Genomic DNA, 21,537 nt, shown 5'->3' on the forward strand with positions numbered 1-21,537 from the left:
AAAAAACTTTGAATTCAGTAATTTTTATTTTCAAAAATAATAGTATGTTTCCTTTATGTGAATTCAAGTATCTTCAAGATTTAAAGTTTCCCTCCATAGCCCATAACTTTTTAACAAAACAAAAATTGGTTTATAAATTATATACAGGTATAATTTATAAACCAATTTTTAGGCATGCAAGGTTTCCTTACGATGTTTTCCTCCACCATGAACAAGTTATAATTATTTATAATACACACATAACTTCGAAATGTCATTGCGTTGCCTCGGGTTCGAACCTGCGCGGGAAAAAAAAAGCAAAACACAGTATAATAATTTAAAGTTTAATTAAAACTTTACCATTGGAATGTGTATTATTATTATTCCCATTGACAAACCAAAAACTTATAATATTATAAGTAAAAAATACTTAAAAACAGTTTTCACAACTTTAGCATAAGTGCCAGATAACTTATCCATTGGGTAATTTATCGATAAATCTACAAATTAAATGTACTCAAGTTTATTGTCTGATAAACCTATCCGATAAAAGTTTCTTGCCAGCTCTTCTCATTGGCCCTACCTTCCGAACTGGCGGTGAATTCACTCTCTGTATCACTGACTATCATAAGTGTCAGCACTTGACATGAATAATTAATGATTTCATTTTGATACAAGTAAAAAAGTATAATTGTGAAATCCATCTTATAAACTATCTGACAATTATCCAGAACAAGTGAAACTGGGGTTTAAACTTATAGTTAAATATAATTTCATAAAAAAACAGATCAATTTAATTGTCCATAAGATTCATTAAAAGATTTAATTCTTAGTCACATTGTATGTAAAATTAATATTGCTTTTTAATACTTAGTTTCCGAAAATATGGTGGATCAACACAAATGTAATGAATAATTCATATATTTATTACCTCAATGTTAAAGACGGCCTTTGTGGCATGGTCGGTAGTGTACCCGAGGTCTTCGAGTTCCATTCCCGGATCAGGAAAAGAAGAATTATTTCTTTGTCCTTATTTACTACATACGTTGATGATGGAATGAAACGTGAGTGTACAACTCTGTCTAACTTCGGGTATAACAGGCGAAATATTATGTATATGTTACTGAAAAAAGCCCGAACGGTGGTAAATCCTAAGATTTTCCGGTATAACCTAAGATTTACCAATTCGCAATGGTAAAAGTCCGAACAAGCCGGAGTTTAAAAACTATGTTACGGTATATAAAAAAATCCTTCATAACTATGTTTATAACTATTTCACGGTATAATTATATACTGTGACATAGTTATAAATTGTAACGGATTTGTGCTAATCCACCATAAAAATAGATATTAAAAATTAATAAAATACTATAAAAGCCGTCGAGAAAATATGTATAAAAAAAATATATAACACTCATTCAAAAATACAATACAAACATAATACAATAAAAATCAAGGTTCGAAATGGAATTCCTATATTCTATATCAGACCGTATATATATCGTTTCTATGCGAAGCTAGTCGAGGCGGCCATAAGTCTTTTTTTAAAGACAACTCCCGCACTAAGAATTGCTGTTGCCTCGTGGGGACTTTTACAAACATACAAACAACGGATACAAAGCACAACCAGACACGAAACAATTATTTCTGGATCACAAAACTAATATAATTGTTACGTGTGGGAACCGAACCCACGACCTCCCGACCCAATAGTAGCAGCGTGTCAACCTTAACCACTGGCCAGGGAGGCAGTAAGAATTTTATATTATGCAAAATAAACTAAAAAATAACAATCATCATCTTTCAAATTATCATTTCGAACCCTGACAAAGTCTAACAAAAATAATATCAAAAATATTCGAGATTGTCTCCTTATTATGTATTATTTAAATTAACGTATATAATATATAAATGATTGGTGCGACCCAGGCACTGTGGGTCATGGTGAGGTCGGTGATGCAGGCGAAGCAGAACCACAGCAGCCAGATGATGAGGAGCTGCCAGATTACGTGGAATGCAAGTAGGCTGGAATGAGAAATAAATAATAAATTTATTAAATCCAGCTATGGCGGCCAATTCTATTGAAACCGGCCAACGGACTTTGTTTGTAGTGTTATAGTGTGTCATAGTGTGCATAATACACAGGTATACTCTTTATTTCTTAACTCTCATAATCTAATGGGTCGGATAAACATGACCAGTGAGAGGTCAGGCGCAGAACCGACGGCTTTTCATGCTCTCTGGACACGGAGGTTTACAACTTTAATTTCCTAGCTCTGGGCAGTTTGAGATTTTTTTAACAGAAAAACTCGATGTTATTGCCTGCCTGACGTTAACCCTTTTTAGGAATTCTAAGTTCAATAGGAAATTAGGTCGTATATAGGTATCTGGTATATAGGTGAAGGTAGAAATGTGAGACATTGCAGCTATGGGGAAAGAGTTGGTGAAGGCTGCAGTCGCTCGATTGCATACTCTATTGTATGATTAGGCCGATCCATAGATAGATAAATCCCTGGTACAACATGAAATGTATAAATAATAATACTTACAGAGTATCCTTCTTCCTGGCAGCCGGTAGAGATGATTCCTTCTCTCTGTTCAAATACCTTCTAACACCCAAGTGTAATTGTCTGAAGTAATCCTCCCACTGGAATAAAATTAAATATTTCTGTTAGTGCCATAATAGAAAAGATTGCCTTCCGAAACACGAAGGAACTCGGTATGTATAAGGTGATCACCCATCCACAGAACAACCTTGGCAAGCGTAGCTTAACCTCAGAGATCGATCCGTGCGGCTGTTGTTAACTAAGCCACGAGCTCCTCTTTGAAGTGAAAATAATATTAAGTAGGCCGTAATTGAGCGCTGAATTAAAATGTAACTAAATTGATTGTTTAAGGGTACGATTTGACATTAGCTCGAATCGATTTTAAATTCGATCCGGTCGCGAGTAAGCCTCAGAGTATTCATAATCTGGTTTAACATATAAGCTATGAAAACCTTTTAACGCGGACAAAGTCACGGGCAGAAGCTTACCCTCTTATTCATAAAAATATATGAAGTTATAAAAGGCTTTTAAAGAGTTTTGTTTCTTTCACTACTTAGCGAAATGAAAGAGAGAAAACATATTATATGGCTTTTTAACTAAAATAGGTTTATAGTGTGTTTATGAATAAAAGGGTTAGTATATAATGGTTATACTTACATGTAAAGTACTAATATCAATAAAGAACATTTGCTTGTCAGTTTTGTTGAGTTTCTGGTTCAATTCTATCGTGTTCGTGTTGTGGAACTTCCACTCACTAAAGATGAACCGTTCCAGTCTGTTGAGCGAGTTCCATACGTTCTTGTGGAGACGGATCAGACTGGAAGAGAAAAACAGTAGAAAATAAGTTTTATTTTATAGGATAACTCCTGCAATAAGAATTACTCTTATATCGCAGGGACTTATACAAACATATAGACTACGGCCACTAAATAAAAGCGGACCCGAAACAACTATTTGTTGATCGCACAAAATATTTGCTCCGAAAGGGAATCAAACCCACGACGTCCCGACGCACTCGCGGTGGCGAACTGACAGTTTCAGTACTTCTGGGTCAGTATTGATTACCCTGTCAGGTAGATCTCAGACATTTCTTTCCATTCCTTTGTTGGTATTGCTAAACTAACCAGCTGTGAAAATGACTGTATCCTTCTATCGCATAAAGCTAAACAGGTTTGTATAAAATAAGACAAAAAGACAGGTTATTCCTAGGCAACTATTGTTAACTAGAGATCACACAGGTGGAACAGTTAGTTTTAGCTAGTTATAAATAAAATAAGGTATGTATACTTACATAGGTCTACCGCCAGTCAATCGTAGCACCATATCTAACAGTATAGCTGGGAAGAAATGCACCAATATGGCCGACAATCTGAACATAAGCAGAGAAGGTACGAACTTCAAGTGTGGATACCTGCAAACATAAAACACGTGTTCTAATACTTCGCTACAGTAATCGACAGTCGACAGTTAAAGCCCGAGGCAACACACCAATGGCGTTTCGAAGTTATGTGTGTTTTAAAAATAATTATCACTTGTTCTAATGGTGAAGGAAAACATTGTGATGAAACTTTGCATGTATAAAAGTATTTTAATACAATATAGGTTACATTTAAATTAATTTTTGAGGGCAGTCTGAGAGTCTCCGATGGTTCGTGACAGCCAAATTTCGTAAAATATTGAACGTTTTCGTTTATCATCTTTTCTTCTTCTATTTTAGTATCAGATAAGCATACCTTATATTTTTGAACCAGAGTTCGACCTACATTTTATAACGGATAGTATTGTAATAAGAAACAAAAGAAATTTCAATGAATATTCGTTTTCTTTGATTATAGTAGGGCCTGTGTGGCCTGTACGTGATTCTCAAGGAAGGTAGACGTTACGCAGGCAGCCGATCTGAAAAACAGCATCCAAATCTCTCCAGCAATTTTCCTGCGACCCCACTTATCGTGGGATGAGGAAAGACAAAGATACGTACCACACAGCACTGTTGAGCGGGTATTTATGCAGCATGTTGTTGACGGAGTGCTCCAACATGACCCACTTGAACGGTTTGCACGTGGACGATGAGCAGTGGTATACTGTCAGACCTGACCTGGAAGATACAAATAAGGAGTTTATAGTAGTGTATTGTATATGGGCCACCTTATATGGTCAGATTTTTTGTCGGTAAGTCCAAATGTGATCGCCTCGCCATAGTAAGCACACAGCGATTACGCTAACTATTGTTATAACCAACATTCTATTAGAAAATATCTCTGATCTCTGATAAGTGTTTCCTACATTATATAACTAACTAGGGGCTACCCGCCACTTAGTCCGCGTAGAAAACCTTCCCGTGTAAATCCCGATCCCTCAGGAACTCCGAGATAAAAAGTAGCCTGTGTGTTATTCTGGGTCTTCAGCTACCTATGTACCAAATTTCATCGTAATCGGTTCAGTAGTATTTGCGTGAAAAAGTAACAAACATCCATACATACATTCTCACAAACTTTCACATTTATAATATTAGTAGGATACTTACTTATTTTTAGCAGCTTCCCATCCAGCTACTAGCAGTTCATTGACAACGACATCTACTGGAATGTAATCTGCTACATTCTCTTTAGCAAGCGGTAGACGACGGACCACACCTGTAATGAACATAATAAGAATGATTACTGAAAAATATTAGAAATTAATTTGAAACTATAATTCTTAATTTTGGAACCAGAATATTGTAGTATCCATATTAGGGGATGACAATGCAATATTTGGGGAAACATTTTAGTTTACTTTTGTAACTTTAAACCTTTTTATAATAAAAACTATTCAATGATCAAGACATCTTGAATAAATTAATGCATTCATTTGTCGTATGATCAGTGGTCAACCTAGTGTCAAAATTGTTCAAGACGCTCGAAGGCCTTTGACATGGCTTAACAAACTGTTATCTTATTGATAACAGCCGGGACCGACTTTTTACGTGCCCTCCGAAGCACGGAGACGCTCAGTTCAAATACCACTATGTGGCTAGCCATCTATGGAATGTCCGCGCCAAGGTTGCTTAACCCACTGATCGTTTACCGACCGGTGAGTGATACCTTTGATCAATGATTATATTATTATTAAATTGGGTTCACATAAGTTTGCATACCTTTGGCAGCTCCCATAAGGAAGCCTTGTGGTCCAACTTTGGAGCATGTCCAACCAGGGATTGGCTCCTTCCACGCTGCTACAACTGAAATTACATATTTGTTTGGCTTCGACACACTAGTTTAGAAACATAGACACAAAATACGACTACTTTTAGATAAAAAAAATATTTATGAGAGTCAAACCCATGTCACCCTAAACACAGAGCTACTAATATAGTCACTGGACTATAAGGTTCTATATACTGGAATAATAGTATTATTACTTATTATTATAATAGTGTAAAATAAAAACGATGTATTTTCGAATGTTTTGTTTTTATGCCAATTTAACTTTACTACAGGTTTTAATTAAGTTATTATAGTGAAAGATGTAAAGTTCTTATTCTATATTGTTCTTATTTATGTAGTACAAGAGGCCGCCCGCGACTTCGTCCGCGTGGAAACCCTTTCCGTGTAAATCCCGATCCCTCGGGAACTCCGGGATAAAAAGTAGCCTATGTTTTATTCTGGGTCTTCAGCTACCCTTTGTACAAAATTTCATCGTAATTGATTCAGTAGCATTTGCGTGAAAGAGTAACAAACATCCATACATACTCACAAACTTTCACATTTATAATATTAGTAGGATTAGGTAGGTTTAATAAATAAAATACTCACTCATAGTAGGTCTGACAATAGTGCAGGGGAACAAATCAGCGCATTTCGCTACTTCATGCTCTGCCAAATGTTTAGTAAATGTGTATGTATTAGGATGCTCCTTTAACAGTCTGTAAAAGGTAGAGAAAAAAATATTGTTATGTAGTACAAAATATAACTGCTGACTCCTTCATAATCAAAAGAAATCAAATCATTTATTCATTCAGGCCAAATGCTGACACTTATGATACATCCAACCTACTAGACGGTAGTCTGTCCTCTTGTCATAATAAATATCAGACATAAGCCTACTTTTGTCCAAAGATTTAAATAGGACTGCCTTTATTCAACCAGGGAATCAAACCGCGGAAAAGTATACACAACCATAAAGTTTATATATAAATATAGATTATTCACTTACTTAGGCTCCAAATCATCTAACTCCTGGTCATTGAGCGTGTTGATAAGAGAGATGACTTTCTCAGCATCCGCTGGTGATTCGTACACCTTCTCATGAGCTTCAGTCAGGAACGAGTTTACATACCCAGAGGACACATGGACCATGACCTGTGGAATTGAGAACGAAAATAAATAAATATCATTGGAAAAATTACACGTGTGGGTGTAAGTTGTGCAGTGGCTTAGTGTGATATCAAAAGACCATCTTTTGATATCACACTAAGCCACTTATTACAGTCACAAATAATTGATAAACATACTTATATACTTTTATATACATATTAATTTAGATGACATAACAACCAGACTCAGAACAGAGACTCATGTTCATCGCACAAATATTTGTCATAGGTGTAATTTTAACCTACCGAATGTGGCACTATGGTTATGCGGCAAGGTTTCCATGTAAAACACGACGCCAAACTATAGCTTGGTTGAAATTTAAGCAAGCTTCACACAACTGTAGCTAGTAGTTGCGACAGACACAAAATTTTATATCTCACCTTCAAATTCTTAGCATCCTTACAAAGTTCCATTACTCTTCTTGTACCAAGCAGATTGATCTTGATCGTAGGCCTCAGATTCTCTTGAAAGTCCAACGTAGCAGCGGAATGTATCACCACATTGATGTTATCTACTAACAACTGACGGTCTTGAGGCGATAGACCGAGGTTCTCTTCACCTACGTCTCCGGCTATTGGAGTTAGCTTCTTGAAGATGTCTGCTGTGTTGGTTTCGAGAAGTTTTTCAAAGACCTGGAGTAGATAGTAGTATAGTCAGTTAGACACTATTGTGAATTGTTGAAGGAATATTTAATGACTTTGGTATTTAATTGATTTGACTTTTGTGTGTGAAACTGTCATGGGATTTGTACAGGAAAATATAGAGCTTAAATTGGATTTATTTCTTACATTTAGTACCTGCCTAAGTAAATATTATTACTCAGACAATTAGAAGAGAGAATACTATAAATTGAATACATGAACAGACTATGGATAATAGTGTTTCGCATCTAAAAATATAATAAACATTGATTACCAAACTTTTTAATTACTTCAAACTTTAGTTGAGAAAGTTACTTCACCATTTGACCCATTGTTTTTAATGTTTAATAGCTGTACGTACAATTTACGTGATGTTTAAACGATAATTACACAATTTTCTATAGTTTCATTTTAAATCTTCATCATAAAAACTTTTAAGTTTGATTTTTGCAAACTTTTGAAGTAAAGAAAAAATACTTACAGGGTTTTTAGGGAACTCCTCTAGTCTTTCAGATATCTCCTTGCCTTTCTTAGGTCTCATTAGTAAATAGATTTTCCCCGCATCAGGAATACATCGTAGAATTTTCTCAATTAAACATAAGCCGACGAAGCCCGTCCCGCCGGTGATAAATATGTTTTTTCCAGAATAAAACGCCTTCACTTGAGATTCTTCAGCCATTTTGAGTTATTTCCCGCTATTATTGTGTTAAATTCTGCAAAAAAAGTAGAGATAGGTATTTGTATAAAAAACTATTTAAAATCTAAAAAGGATTAAAATAAAAAGTTAACTGACGTGACAACTGGCTGGAATTCAATTTGACGTGACATTTGCAGTTTATAAATGTTACCATACCAATTTATTAAAATTCCACCTTGTATTAAACGTACCTATATATACGTCAGTAAGTAAATACTTTCTCAGAATAACCAGTTTTCAAATGTCTAGACTCTAGATATAAATTGTATCTACTATAGTAATTATATAACTTCGTTACATCCAGTCTGTCGCAATTTGTATGACGTGCATAGTGCAGACATAAACGTAAACATAGCAAAAAATCAAGTAGGTATAGGTATTATGCCATACCTATAACTTCATAGGAATGGAGATAATCATACAGTATGTGCTTTAATTATGCAACGCTCTATAAACTCATTTAATATGCAAATGAATTCATATCTCTATACTGATGACAATGTAATGTGAAACAACGGAAATTATTATTTTTACGAAACTTCAACATTTGCTACATTTTATATTCCTTAACGACAATCGAGTACATAATTTAGGTGTTTAAATATAATTGTACCCATTTATTCGGTAGTTTTGACTACAAAATGCTTTTTTTTTTACGCGAATAAGGTAGTTTTAATGACAAATGGTCAGTTTTTAGAAAACAATGACGCACAAACACCCTTTAATAAACAGAGCTATGCAAACCAGTTGGATATTATTAGAGGCAGGATTTACGTAATCTTTTTATTTACTTTGTTGTGTGGACGGACAAAAAGCAGTCATACGAGAATAGCCTGCATTGCTGGTTTATGATATCTAAGCGTATTTGTGCACTGATATGTACTTAAGAAAAGCCTGTTATTTGCAATAGGTCTAGCCGGTTTAAGCTTCTGTAAGTCGTGTCGAGTCGAAATTAACACTACAGTTTGTATTACGTCAACTGAACACGAGACAAAATCAAACATTAGTCATTAAGGAGTCAAATTTTTTAGCTTCTAATATATTTTTAATACGGATAGTCTACTGCTATTAAAAAACGCCTAGATTTTGCTAATTCTTAGTAGCAAAAACCGAACTACCTATATGAATTTCAACTCAAGTAATAGTATTTATCTTATCAAATGTGCAAAGATTAAGTTTCTACTAATATTACATAAGTAGTCAAATGTTATAAAATAATGTCTTCAAAAGTTTATTAATTGCAGAATTTCCTTATTTATGTAAAGTAGGCCGAGGTGACTTAGTTTGATGATTCAGCTTTTTTATGTTATTTTCCCTATAATTTGGGAAGTTTTTGTAATTATGGTATCCTCTCAAGTTTCAAGGAAATCAAGCATGACATCATTTATGTTTTTAAGGCATTTTTTCTAAAAAACAAAAAGGTACATATAACCTGTGCAGTGTTACGAAAACGTTAAATTAAGTAAGATTATTATAAATATCTACCTATCTTTCGTTGAGATTGTTTATGTAAAATAAATTTAGCTTCGGTATTCTTTTTATAAATAATATTATTAGCTTGGCACACGGGAATAAAAAAAAAAGAAAACAAATCTAAGCAAAGACAATTATTATTAATTAATATTTATTTTTTATGTAAGAATTACAAAGATCTATCATTGTAACTTTCAACTTTCTATTGCAAATAACAAAAAATACTATCAAAAGATGTAATAAAGAACACAAATAAAATAAAACAATTAATTTTAATCATTGAATCATAATATTTCATAACTCACCGATACATAGATGTTAGTAGGTAGTATTAGTAAGTATTATAAAGAATAATTGCATACATTACGTTTTACGAGTGCGTTGACCTCATTTTATTGTTTTGTCTATGCAATTTCATAATAGAAATTGTGGATTTCTACATTTGCATAGACAGTTAAATTATTATTTACTAGCTAGCAGTTTCTATCGTTAACCCGTAATCTCTCTAATCTTTGTATTTGTCATGTAAAAACGAAGATTGTTGATGAGTTTTGAGTTTGAACAAGATTTCCCGGGATTAAGTCTCTTGTGTGTCTTAGTTTAGAAACCTACAAACTATCTATACGTGTATCAAATTTCATTAATATCCGTTTAGTAGTTTTGGCGTGATTGAATAACAAACAGATCTAAACTTTCGCGTTTATAATATAGGTAAGTAAGAAGACAGATTATTGAAATCTTATAATCTGGCTGTACGCCATTTTTCTCAAGGCTTTATACCTACAAGACTACAAGGTTTGTGTACAAGTTATTTATAGTTTTCCACTTATGAGTAGTCTTCTCATGGTCGCAAACATTATGGTGATTATCGTAAACATTCAAGTTTAAAGTCCAGTGTAAATCACGACGAATAAAAATAAGATGGGTTCATTTTTTTTTAAGTTTTATTTGGACCTTCTTGTCCACTACCTATTTTGATAATGATGGAGTGTGTGTGAAGGGAGCATTATTTTTTTAGCTTGTTTGAGTATGCTGCTGAGAAAATGCCAGGCAAAAATCGGATGTAATTAAATGACATGACGAAAAATATTTGCTACAAATAGGAATTGAAGCCACTCAATCTACTGTGATGGTAACCCGACCACTATTTTGATGAAGTTCTGGGGGGCTATCACGTATCTCAGTTGACAACTATTTGAAAACCACTATGCTGTACATTGTTTTTTTCCTCAGAATATAGTGATTAACACATTACGTTAAAGCAGCAATGAACTGCATAGTGATCATCAATTTGACGTACACTAGCTGTCAACTGAGATACGTGATAAGCCGACAGGTATCAGTAACGCAATTCTCTACAGTCGGTGCTAACCATCGAGTATCGAGAGTTTGACATTTAACTATCTAACAAAAATAGTTCCTACGGCGTCCGCTAGAGGCGCTGATTAGATTTTCGAATACAACATTTTTCGATAGCTAGCCGGTTGTCGATAGTGGTAGAGAATAACAGGCTGTAATCAAACGTGTTAATTATAGGAAAACAATGTTATAATTTCACGGTCGGACAAAAGAACTCAAGTTCACAATAATTATACGTAATTTACTACTATTAGATACTAGGTTTACTAGTAAACATGTTTCTTTAAACTTTGAAGTGGAAATACAAGAATTTGTCAAAAAAAAAATTCTATTGAAATCAAGAATTTGGCACTATGACACACGGATGATCCAATTAAATGGATACCTAAAACATATGCATTAAACAATAAAATATCTGCATTTTGAGATAAAAATTACCAATTACCTAAATAGGGGCAGGACACTTATTATTCATCCATGTTTATAAAAAAAATCCAGTACCAAAGACAGGAACGTATCTATTCCGCCTAAAAAAAAGAAAATCAACTACAACCATAGAGGTATAGTCGCACAGATAAATAATTCCATAGACCTTCCTCTTTCTAAAATTTTTAATAGTCATTGAACTTAATACGATTTATGACCCTATATTCAATGTATGTACGATTACTTTAATATTATAACATCTATGCCACGAGGTCGTTTTATTATTAAATAACCGGCACCGTTCACTTTCTTTCTTAATAGTTTCTATAAATAGATTTTATACATAATCCACGTTTTGTCATTAATTTAGAGATTTTAACTTTGTTGGTTTGTTTATTAGTGGCAATTTTCTTGAAGTTACAGACAAATTTAACAAAAAGATAAGATATTACAACAGAACTAAACTTTTAAATCAGGATGAACAAAGTTTTTCTGTAGAAAAAATAATTAGTTATTCGATAAATGCAATTTTCATGAGGTACTGTAGGTTTACAAGGTTAAAAAATGGGCTATGGAGAGAAATTACTTGAAATATTGAAGATATCTTCACTACACGGCTATATCTCGAAAAGGGGACCAAAAGTTACAATGTTTTTTTATGAGAATATGGCCTTAATTAACACCCATCAATGTTGGGCTAGAGTTTCTTAAAAAGCTGTAAGAATTAGTAAGTATTCGCTAAAAGAAAATACTTTACTTAATATGATTAGAACAAAATACTTTTTTCGCAGACGAAGTAGCGGGTAAAAGTAATGTGTCTTTGTATAACTTGTTCTAAGAAAAAGTTTTAAGTCCAGTAGTGTTTTTATGAGCACAGATTGAGGTTAAATATTGAATCATTCTATTATAACATCGTCTTATCGTAATGTGTCTGGGTTTTCGTTGCAAATAGTATACATACATTTGTTAATCTCGTCTCGTTATATTAAACTGTATTATCCCCGGTTTCTTAGTACCTACATTTAGCGGTAGTTTATCTATTCAATAGCGTTTTTTATATGAGTTTTAACGCTATTGAATAGATAAACTACCGCTAAATGTAACCCAGAAACCGGGGGTTAGAGATACATACAATACATAATATCACGCCTCTTATACCCAAAGGTAAAGGCAGAGGTAACGAATGAGTGTCAGATGACCTATCTATAAACTGAAAGCAAATGTATTAAGTTAACTGTCAAAAAAATATTTAATTTGGCTCTATAACAATAAATTCTCTGTTACAGGTTTAATAATAAAAAAAAAACCCATTACTGTCCCACTGCAGGGCAACCGGGTCTCCTCCCGTAATGAGGGAGGGGTTATTCCTTGAGTCCACCACGCTGGCCAAGTGCGAGTTGGCGACTTAGCATGCCCTTAATAAATTTTAAACAAATTTTAGGCATGCAAGGTTTCCTCACGATGTTTTCCTTCATCGTTGGAGCATGTGATAATTATTTCTTATACACACATAACTTCGTCAAATTTATTGATTGCAGAAGAGCGCTAGATGTGCAAAAATGAAAATTAAATCTGAAAGCTATACTTATCCAAAAGAACTAGGGCTTAATGTTTCAACTCAATTCATCTCATTCACAAGTTATGAAAGATTAGAACAAAAACTATGGACTGTCGAGTTGTTCACGAGCTATAAGGACCGAGGACATTGACCTTTGGAACTGTTGTCCACGCCTCAGACGGTCGTGATGAATATTAATTAGAATAACTTGTGGTTAAGTGGATTGAAATATGTCCTTTTAATAGATTTAACTGTATTTTTAAAGATGTATTACCAAATTGTATCATGTAGCCCAATAATTTTGTAGAGAGCCTCTTTTGATAGGCTTAACCGCAATTTTTAAACAAATAAGCTGTACTGTCTAATTTTATCCTGTAGTCCAACAACTTCTTGGAGAGCCTTGTATGCAAGATTTACCGCTGTCAGTGATATACCAAATTCTTAATAATAAATATTAGTGACCCGCAGGCTTTTAAAACAGAATATGGTGGCCTGTTTGATAGGTACCTTCATCTTCTTTAGTTTGTAAATATACATAATTCTTAATTATAATCTAGATAGGTACCTATAACGTACCGCCCCTGGCCAAATTATTAGACGCACTGTAGTTATTTCAATGATTAAGTATTTTATACTAGTTTTTGTGTAGTTTTTTTATATTTTCACATTAATAAAATAGTTAGTTATTAAAGAGATTTATTTTATACATCGTATTTGTATTTATATTAAGGTATGGCAATACTACGTTAAACTCTTGAAAAACGAACGTAAGTAAGTACAAACTTGTTCTAGTCGCGTTTGCGCGCGTTTTTGAGTTGCGGATAAATTTTTGTGACTTTATGTGCTGTGTTTACTTGTTTCGTAGTTTTATGTTATGCAGTTATTTGTTTATTTCGTGTGCACTGTTTAAATAATCGATAAGAGCATTTTCAACATGGGTAAAAAGGCGACCTTTCACCACGTAAAAGAGCGGAAGCAAAAGCCCTCGTGAATGCTAACATATTCACAAACCGAGAAATATCACGAAGACTGAAGATTTCTGAGGTAGCGGACGTCGCATAAAGAAAAAAATTGAGTCAGGGGAGGAATTGAGCCCGAAACAAAAGAAGAGATGCGGCAGAAAGCCTATTTTCACTCGAAGGTCTGAAAGATGTTTAAAGAAAATATGTCTGGAAAACCGATTTGCCTCCACGAAACTAATAACATCGCAACTCCAAGAAGCTAATGTGAATGCTTCTGAGCGCAGTGTTAGAAAGAAATTAAATGATATAGGTTTTAAGGCCTGCCGCCCCGCCAGGAAACCCAAGTTAACAGATGCAATGAAGGTAAAGCGGCTGAAATGGGCCAAACAGTGGTGTGATAAAGATGTGGACTTCTGGAGATCGGTAAGATGTTATAATTTCATCACAAATGGTACCTTTCATAATTCTCTATGCAATTAGCAAGAACATGTGCTACTCTTAATGTTTATGTTATTTTTTTTTTGTTTCCAGATCTGCTTTAGTGATGAAATTACATTTGAAATTTTACAAACCAAAGCTCAATTTGTGCGGCGTCGTCATGGAGAAAAGTTTCATCCTGACTGTGTCGTACAGACTGTAAAGCATCCTACAAAAGTTATGATTTGGTCAGTCATCAGTGGCAAGGGTACTGGACGTCTGTACGTGGTAAATGGCATGATAAGACAGTATCAGTACAAAGAAGTTTTACAAAATGGATTGATTCCACAACTCCAAGAGTGGTTTCCAAATGGAGAAACCTTCATTTTTATGCAAGACGGAGCTCCCTGTCACACAGCTCGATCTGTTAGGGCTCTTTCAATTTAGCCGTATCGTGTCGGACCGCAGCAGTGCCGAAACGGTGCGTTTGTCGTACGGTGCACGGACGGTAATTTGTTTTCATACAAATCGCACGGTGCGGCAACAGTGCGGTGTCGGTACCGAGAACGCACGACGACAGGACGGCAACGTCGCAAGCGTGTTCATTTCGCTGTTGAATAGTGCGGTGACTAAACGTGACAGCTAATTTCATTGAATTTTCATGTTTATTATTTGCTTAAAATGGATGATATAGACGTGGAAGAATTTATAAATGAAATTGAATTATTGAGTAATTCGTAGAAACATTCTCTTGACATTCTTAAGTAATTAAAAAATTTGCTTAGGTCTTGTTTTAACCTAGGATAAAGAATATGGAAATCACCAAAATTACATGTTAATGAAAACATCGGTAGTGTTCTTTTACGGGCGCGGCGTTTTTGTTTCTGTTTGATATTTTTTAACAGGAGCACTAACAGTAATGTTTCTTCGTCAGAGTCCATGGCTACACTGCTGTCACATGAATTTAAAACAACACTAACATACAAACGCACGGCAGTCAGATACGCTTTCAATTTAGGCGTTTGGTGTCGGACGGCTAACGTACCGCAGCGGTACGGCAGCGGGCTATAACCAGCGGCACGGTTAACGTGCGGCAGCCGTACGACACGAAACGTCTAAATTGAAAGAGCCCATAAAGCATATTTAGCGGAAAAATACATCCCTCTGTTGGACTGGCCGGGCAATAGCCCCGATATGAACCCAATTGAAAACGTGTGGGAGCTCATGAAAAGAGAAGTTGCTAAAGATGTGATCATCAACAAAACCCAGCTCTTAGAAAAGATCATACATGTGTGGAATCATCATCCTCGATTGCAGGAGATGGTATAGTCATGCATTGATAGTATGCCACGCAGAATTTAAGCTCTGATAGCGGCTAAAGGTGGCTCAACAAAATATTAAAATTGAATCACATTCATATCATTTTTTTTCAATGGCTCAAAAATACAGTTTTATTCTATAGTATGATGTTTTATTTATCTTGAAAATTGAGATAAATAGGTGAATAATAAAAAAATATACATTACATCTAGCAAAAACTATAGATCTGTATAGTATGACCTGATAATTAACATCAAATATAAAATTGTATAGTGCGTCTAATAATTTGGCCAGGGACTGTACATGCAAAGGTTCTCTACTAAGTGGTCGTTCTAACATACACATTACAATAACCCTACTTTCGTATTTACGACAATTCTATACTTTAGTATAGATATTGATCAGACATTTTTTTACAACATTTAAGTATCACATTCCAAAATCGGATCAGTAGTTCTAGAGGTAACATCCTGCAAACAAAGTTCACACCTTGAATATTCGTTTTAAAACGACATCTGTCCTTCACAGCCTCTCTACAGGTTAAAGTCCGAGAACTCTAAACAAACAGCGGAGATTTCTTAAGAAAACAAAACGTAAGCATTATAAGCAAAGACACCATGACTGGTTGTATTTTAAGATGGACGTACGTAAGTACTACTTCCGCCCGCGACGTCGTCCGCGTGAGATTTCTCGTGGTAAAAAGGTAAAATATATATTCGAACTAAATTTAATGAAAATCGGCTCGGTACTGTAGAGCCGAAAGCGTAACAAACAGACTTTCATGACCAATGACTTTTCCAAGCTATGTATGTATTAGAAATAATTATCACTTGCTCTAACGGTGAAGGAAAATGTATGAACACCTTACATGCCTAAAATTTTTGAATACATTTTTGCAACCTGCACTTGGCCAGTGTGGCGGACTCTAGGCCTAACCCCTCCTTGGTTAGGGAGGAGACCTTTGCCCAGCAGTGGGACAGGAAAGAATAAAAAAAGGATTTGACGTTAAAATACGTACAATACAATTAGAAAAATCTTGTAATTCTTGAGTGAATGTTCAAGCATGTCTAATGAAAGGGCGTAAGTGCCGTGACTATGGGAACAATTACGAACGTTTTTTACGGTATTCATGGTGTCATGGTGTATGGGTGATTAATTGATGTTTCGAAATGACATGTACGTTTGTATTCAATCAAAGAGACCTTTAGTCTTTAGGCGTATTTGTATGCCTATGTGTAGAATACCTTTTTATTACCAGTTAAAAAGAGAGCTAAGCATTTTCGAAATCAAAGCTAATAAAACCTCAAAAGGGTCTTTCCACCTAATAAAACTCACTTCATTTTGATTTGCAATGATCTACAAAATGACAAATCGCTAACGACTCTCCTAAGTTATGTGTATTAGAAATGATAATAACTTGATCTAACGGTGAATGAAAACATCGTGATGCAACTTTGCATGCCTGAGAGATCTTCAGACCAGTTCTTGAAGGTATAGAGACTTTGTATACCTTCAAGAACTGTTCTAAAGAACTCTCAGGCATACAAGATTGCACATTATTAGTTGATTACCTGGAGAAGTCATTAGTGTGTTGCCTCGGATTCGAACCTGCAACCACTTGCATGGAAAGTACCGATTAATACTACTCGATTTAACACTGATCTTAAGCCACGTCAACGTCGACTGGTTTGAACAACTTTGACACTAGGTTGACCACTAACCATACGATAAGAAGAAGACTGATCTTAAAATGTTATTCACAAAGATGTTTTACACAACAAGTTGTTAGTTAAAAAGGGATTATACTTTTGCAATTATTTAGTCATTTAGGTCAAGCCGTCAAGCGTTACATAAAATGTACGTGACAACTCGTGGTGACGCTTAACTCAACTTTCTATGAAGCTAAGGTTACTGAGGGAAAACCACAGAGGAATTTCACTTGATATAACAATATTATGTAGAGAGAAGTGTTTTAAGATTAGTTACTTTAAAACCTGGTGATTATCCTAGTGTCAGAGTATTAGAATTAACCTGAATGACAAATAAATAAATAAATTTAACCCTTGATCGTCCTACTACTGGGCAATGGTCTCGTCCCGTATTGAGGGAGGGGTTAGGCCTTAAGTCCACTACGCTGGCCAACTGCTGACATTTATTTTATTTAAATTTATTTATTTTTCATTGAAGAGGACAGCCTTCTAGCACAGATATATTCTTTAATTAAATGGAGGTCTCTATGTAAGATTAATTGTAAAACACATTTTTTTCTTTGACTGTTATTATAATTGGAGGAGTAGGTATATTATTTACTATGCAAATAAATTCTATTATATTTTATTGCCAGATCACTGTTCCTAAAATGACATAACACCTAAAAAAAATGATGGTCGCGTCCTAACTTATTGACTCGAGAATCTATACTAATATAATAAAGCTGAAGAGTTTGTTTGTTTGTTTGATTGTTTGTTTGTTTGTTTGTTTGTTTGAAACGCGCTAATCTCAGGAACTACTGGTCCGATTTGAAAAATTCTTTCAGTGTTAGATAGCCCATTTATCGAGGAAGGCTATAGGCTATATAACATCACGCTACGGTCATTAGGAGCGGAATAGCAATGAAAAATGTTACAAAAACGGGGAAAATTTTGACCCATTCTCTTAGGTGACGCAAGCGAAGTTGCGCGGGTCAGCTAGTCAAATATAAACTTCATAATCCGTCACACAATACCACTGGACCATAGACGCAGTCATTGTGCATTCATAAACTCACATACATACATACATAATCATATATTTTTTCTTTTAATTACAATGAGACGAGCGTTGAACAAAAACTTCAAGGGCGTATCAAAGAGATGTTTGTTTAATGTTTAGCAAAATAACGATAAAGTGTGAATTATTACATAGTTCTTTAACTAGATACGAAGTTTTTAAGTATTTTAAGATATTAGATAATGCTTTTTTAAGTGAGATAGTGTCTATCAGCTTAGCTTCCAACTAGATATGTTGGAGTTGGCTTGCAGTCTCCAGTATTTTACATGGAGTGTCTATCATGCCTCCACAACCCAGTTACCCGGGCTATAACACGAAGGAATTCTGAAACACGGAGGAACTCGATATGTATAAGATGGTCACCCATCCATGGAACAACAGAGACCGATCCGTGCAGACTGTTGTTACTTAGCCACCGGCTTCGTTGAAACGTTTAATTATTTTAAAACGACAGATATAAAGAACATTTATTTGTGCAGACAATGCACTTTTATTTATTTAAAAAACAATGACGTTTTCGCAACAACTTGCAAACTGATGACAGTTTTGCATGTTATGAAGTCAATGACCTGTGCATATAAGTTTTGCTTGCAAAATATAATAATACTAATATCATAATATGAAATTTTGTTAAGATGTATGTATGCTTGTTATTCTTTCACGCGAAATATACTGAACATATTTTGACGAAATTTGGCACACCGATAATTTATAACCTGGATTAACACACAGGCACTTTTACCCCGAGAAATCTTAACACGCGGTTAGCAAGCAGAAGTTTCTAGGTAGGTATTATAAATGCGAATGTTTGCGAGTATGTATGTTACTCTACCAAACAAAAATTACTGAACAGATCTTAAAGAAATTTGGTACACGGATAGTTTTTAACTTGGATTAACAAATAACATAGGAATTTTACTCCGGGAAATCTTTACACGTGGCCGAAGTCGTGAGCAGAAGCTTGTTAAGTATAAATGCGAAAGTTTATACAAATGTTTGTAACTTTCACGCAAAACCTCCTGAATGGAATTTGGGCAAATATTACTGAGATTTTACTGGAATTCAATGAAATTTGCCACGAGATAAAGATAGTTTATAAAGTTAATTAATACGTATGATATTTTCTATTATTTAGACTGCCTCCCTAGCGCAGTGGTTTAGGTCACCACGCCAAAACCATTGGGTCCAGAGGTCGTGGGTTCGATTCTCACACGGAGCAATTATTTGTGCGATCCACAAAACAATTGTTTCGGGTCTGGTTGTGCTTTGGGTCCGTTGTTTGTATGTTTGTAAGTCCCCGCGACACAAGAGCAATTCTTAGTGCGGGAGTTGTCTTTAAGAAAACATATTAAACACAAAATAATTGACTTATATAATTAACACCGCAACCGGTTTTTTAGCATGTAGTCACCGGCATTTAATATTGGGCACTAAAAATTCATATCTACCTACTTTATTTACTAATGAGAAGGTAGTCATGTTTTGTTGGTTTTGCACGAGAGCATCTTCAATACTATAAAATTATTTTTAAAGGATAATTCATATTAGGCTAGATCTCGCCAAACTAACAACAGCATTTTATTCCATAATAAGGATAATAAAATAGTTTCGACCTACAGAAAGATTTTTTTAAAGAAACTTTTGCTTCGGCCACGTTTGACAAATGTTTAATCCACCCCCATTATAGCGTGATTTTGTAGCCTGGGTAGAACCATCCTTCTATATCAGACTAACAAACACAAAAATATTTGATTAAATAAAAAATGGTTTATTGTTATAAATTACTAGCGGCCCGCACCGGATCCTCTCGAATTACTCATAATGAACTAAATGCCTACACACAAAAACCTTCCATGAAAATAACTCTATCACTAAAAGATAGAGTTATTTTCATGGAAGGTTTTTGTGTTCAAACCGCATGAAAATCTGTTCAGAAAATTATGAGTATGTTTCCGCTCAGACAATCAGACGCGGCGAGAGGATTTTAAGATAAATTACATCAAACTTTGTATTAATAATGCACAAATCCAAAGAAAAAAATAACATTAATTAACACAAATTATTAAAATAATAATCAAAAACTCCACTCACCTATCCAAGCGGTCCAAAGTCCGTTATAAACAATTATTTATTTGTTCACTGATGAAATGATGACTGACGTGCGTTCGTCGTCAGCGATGGAGCCGCACTGGCTTGAGGAAGGCTGTATGAGGCTGCTGTTCGTATTGTAGATCCGTAGGCAAAGGATATTTGCTTTTGTGATTGTTTTGTATGTATGTTTGTATGTATGTGTGTATGAAATAGTTGATGATTTTTTTGATACTTACCTACTACGTGATGAATTTGGCATTAGCTTTATTTACTTATATAATACTTACAAGTAAGGGCTTTTAGTTTAAGGTTCATCCATGCATTTTTTACTATATGCATGGCGCTGTGCTATAAATTACTGGTTGCAATCGCGAAATTTTCAACAGGAACTGTAAGACCTTGCCCTGCCCGAGATGGAGAGTCAAACTACATTACATTACTAAACTGATTTAAAGAACTGAAAACTACTTATTTAACCCTTTTACCAACTACACGTACAACAAATTATAGAAAAACAAACCCAACAGCTATAACAAATACGGGAATCAAACCCATACCTATCACTTCAACACAGAATACAATATCACTCCTTTTTTAAAGACAACTCCCGCAATAAGAATTTTATTCTTCTTGTGTTGTTTCTTTTACAAACATACAAACAATGGACAAGAAGTACCTACAACCGGATTTGAAACAATTTAAAACACTACGATTAAACATACAGAACCCGCTACAAAGTATCTAATACTTACATAGTTATCGCTCTACTTGTCCAGTGGTACTGTTTCCGCATACAGCGGTCACGTAATGGTCAGTGACTTGCGACATAGCAGTAGACAATTCTGTTTACTCTTCTGAATATTCGTGAATTTAGCATCTAAATATCTATAACTCAAAGACTGATTGATATACCCCGGTTCCTGAGGTACATTTAGCGGCAGTTT

The 21,537-nt window shown here is 34.7% G+C and overlaps 1 protein-coding gene across 2 annotated transcripts; it reads right to left on the reverse strand.

Moving 5' to 3' along the window:
- Nucleotides 1-309: 309 nt before the first annotated feature.
- LOC142984942 (putative fatty acyl-CoA reductase CG8306) lies at nt 310-20,715 on the reverse strand. Of its 2 annotated transcripts, none has more exons than XM_076132829.1 (12): nt 20,594-20,715; nt 8,003-8,234; nt 7,261-7,512; nt 6,720-6,865; nt 6,320-6,429; nt 5,662-5,745; nt 5,050-5,158; nt 4,504-4,620; nt 3,817-3,936; nt 3,183-3,342; nt 2,529-2,626; nt 310-2,004 (listed from the first exon to the last, which is right to left on the reverse strand). In XM_076132829.1, the coding sequence occupies exons 2-12, from the start codon at nt 8,198-8,200 to the stop codon at nt 1,866-1,868; spliced, it is 1,533 nt and encodes a 510-aa protein (XP_075988944.1). In that variant the 5' UTR covers nt 8,201-8,234; nt 20,594-20,715; the 3' UTR covers nt 310-1,865. The 2 variants fall into 2 exon arrangements, with proteins under 2 accessions (XP_075988944.1, XP_075988945.1); XM_076132830.1 differs by lacking the exon at nt 20,594-20,715 and adding an exon at nt 8,315-8,440.
- Nucleotides 20,716-21,537: the final 822 nt, after the last annotated feature.

The sequence above is a fragment of the Anticarsia gemmatalis genome, chromosome 28, assembly GCF_050436995.1.
Source record: "Anticarsia gemmatalis isolate Benzon Research Colony breed Stoneville strain chromosome 28, ilAntGemm2 primary, whole genome shotgun sequence".
Lineage (NCBI taxonomy): Eukaryota > Metazoa > Arthropoda > Insecta > Lepidoptera > Erebidae > Anticarsia > Anticarsia gemmatalis.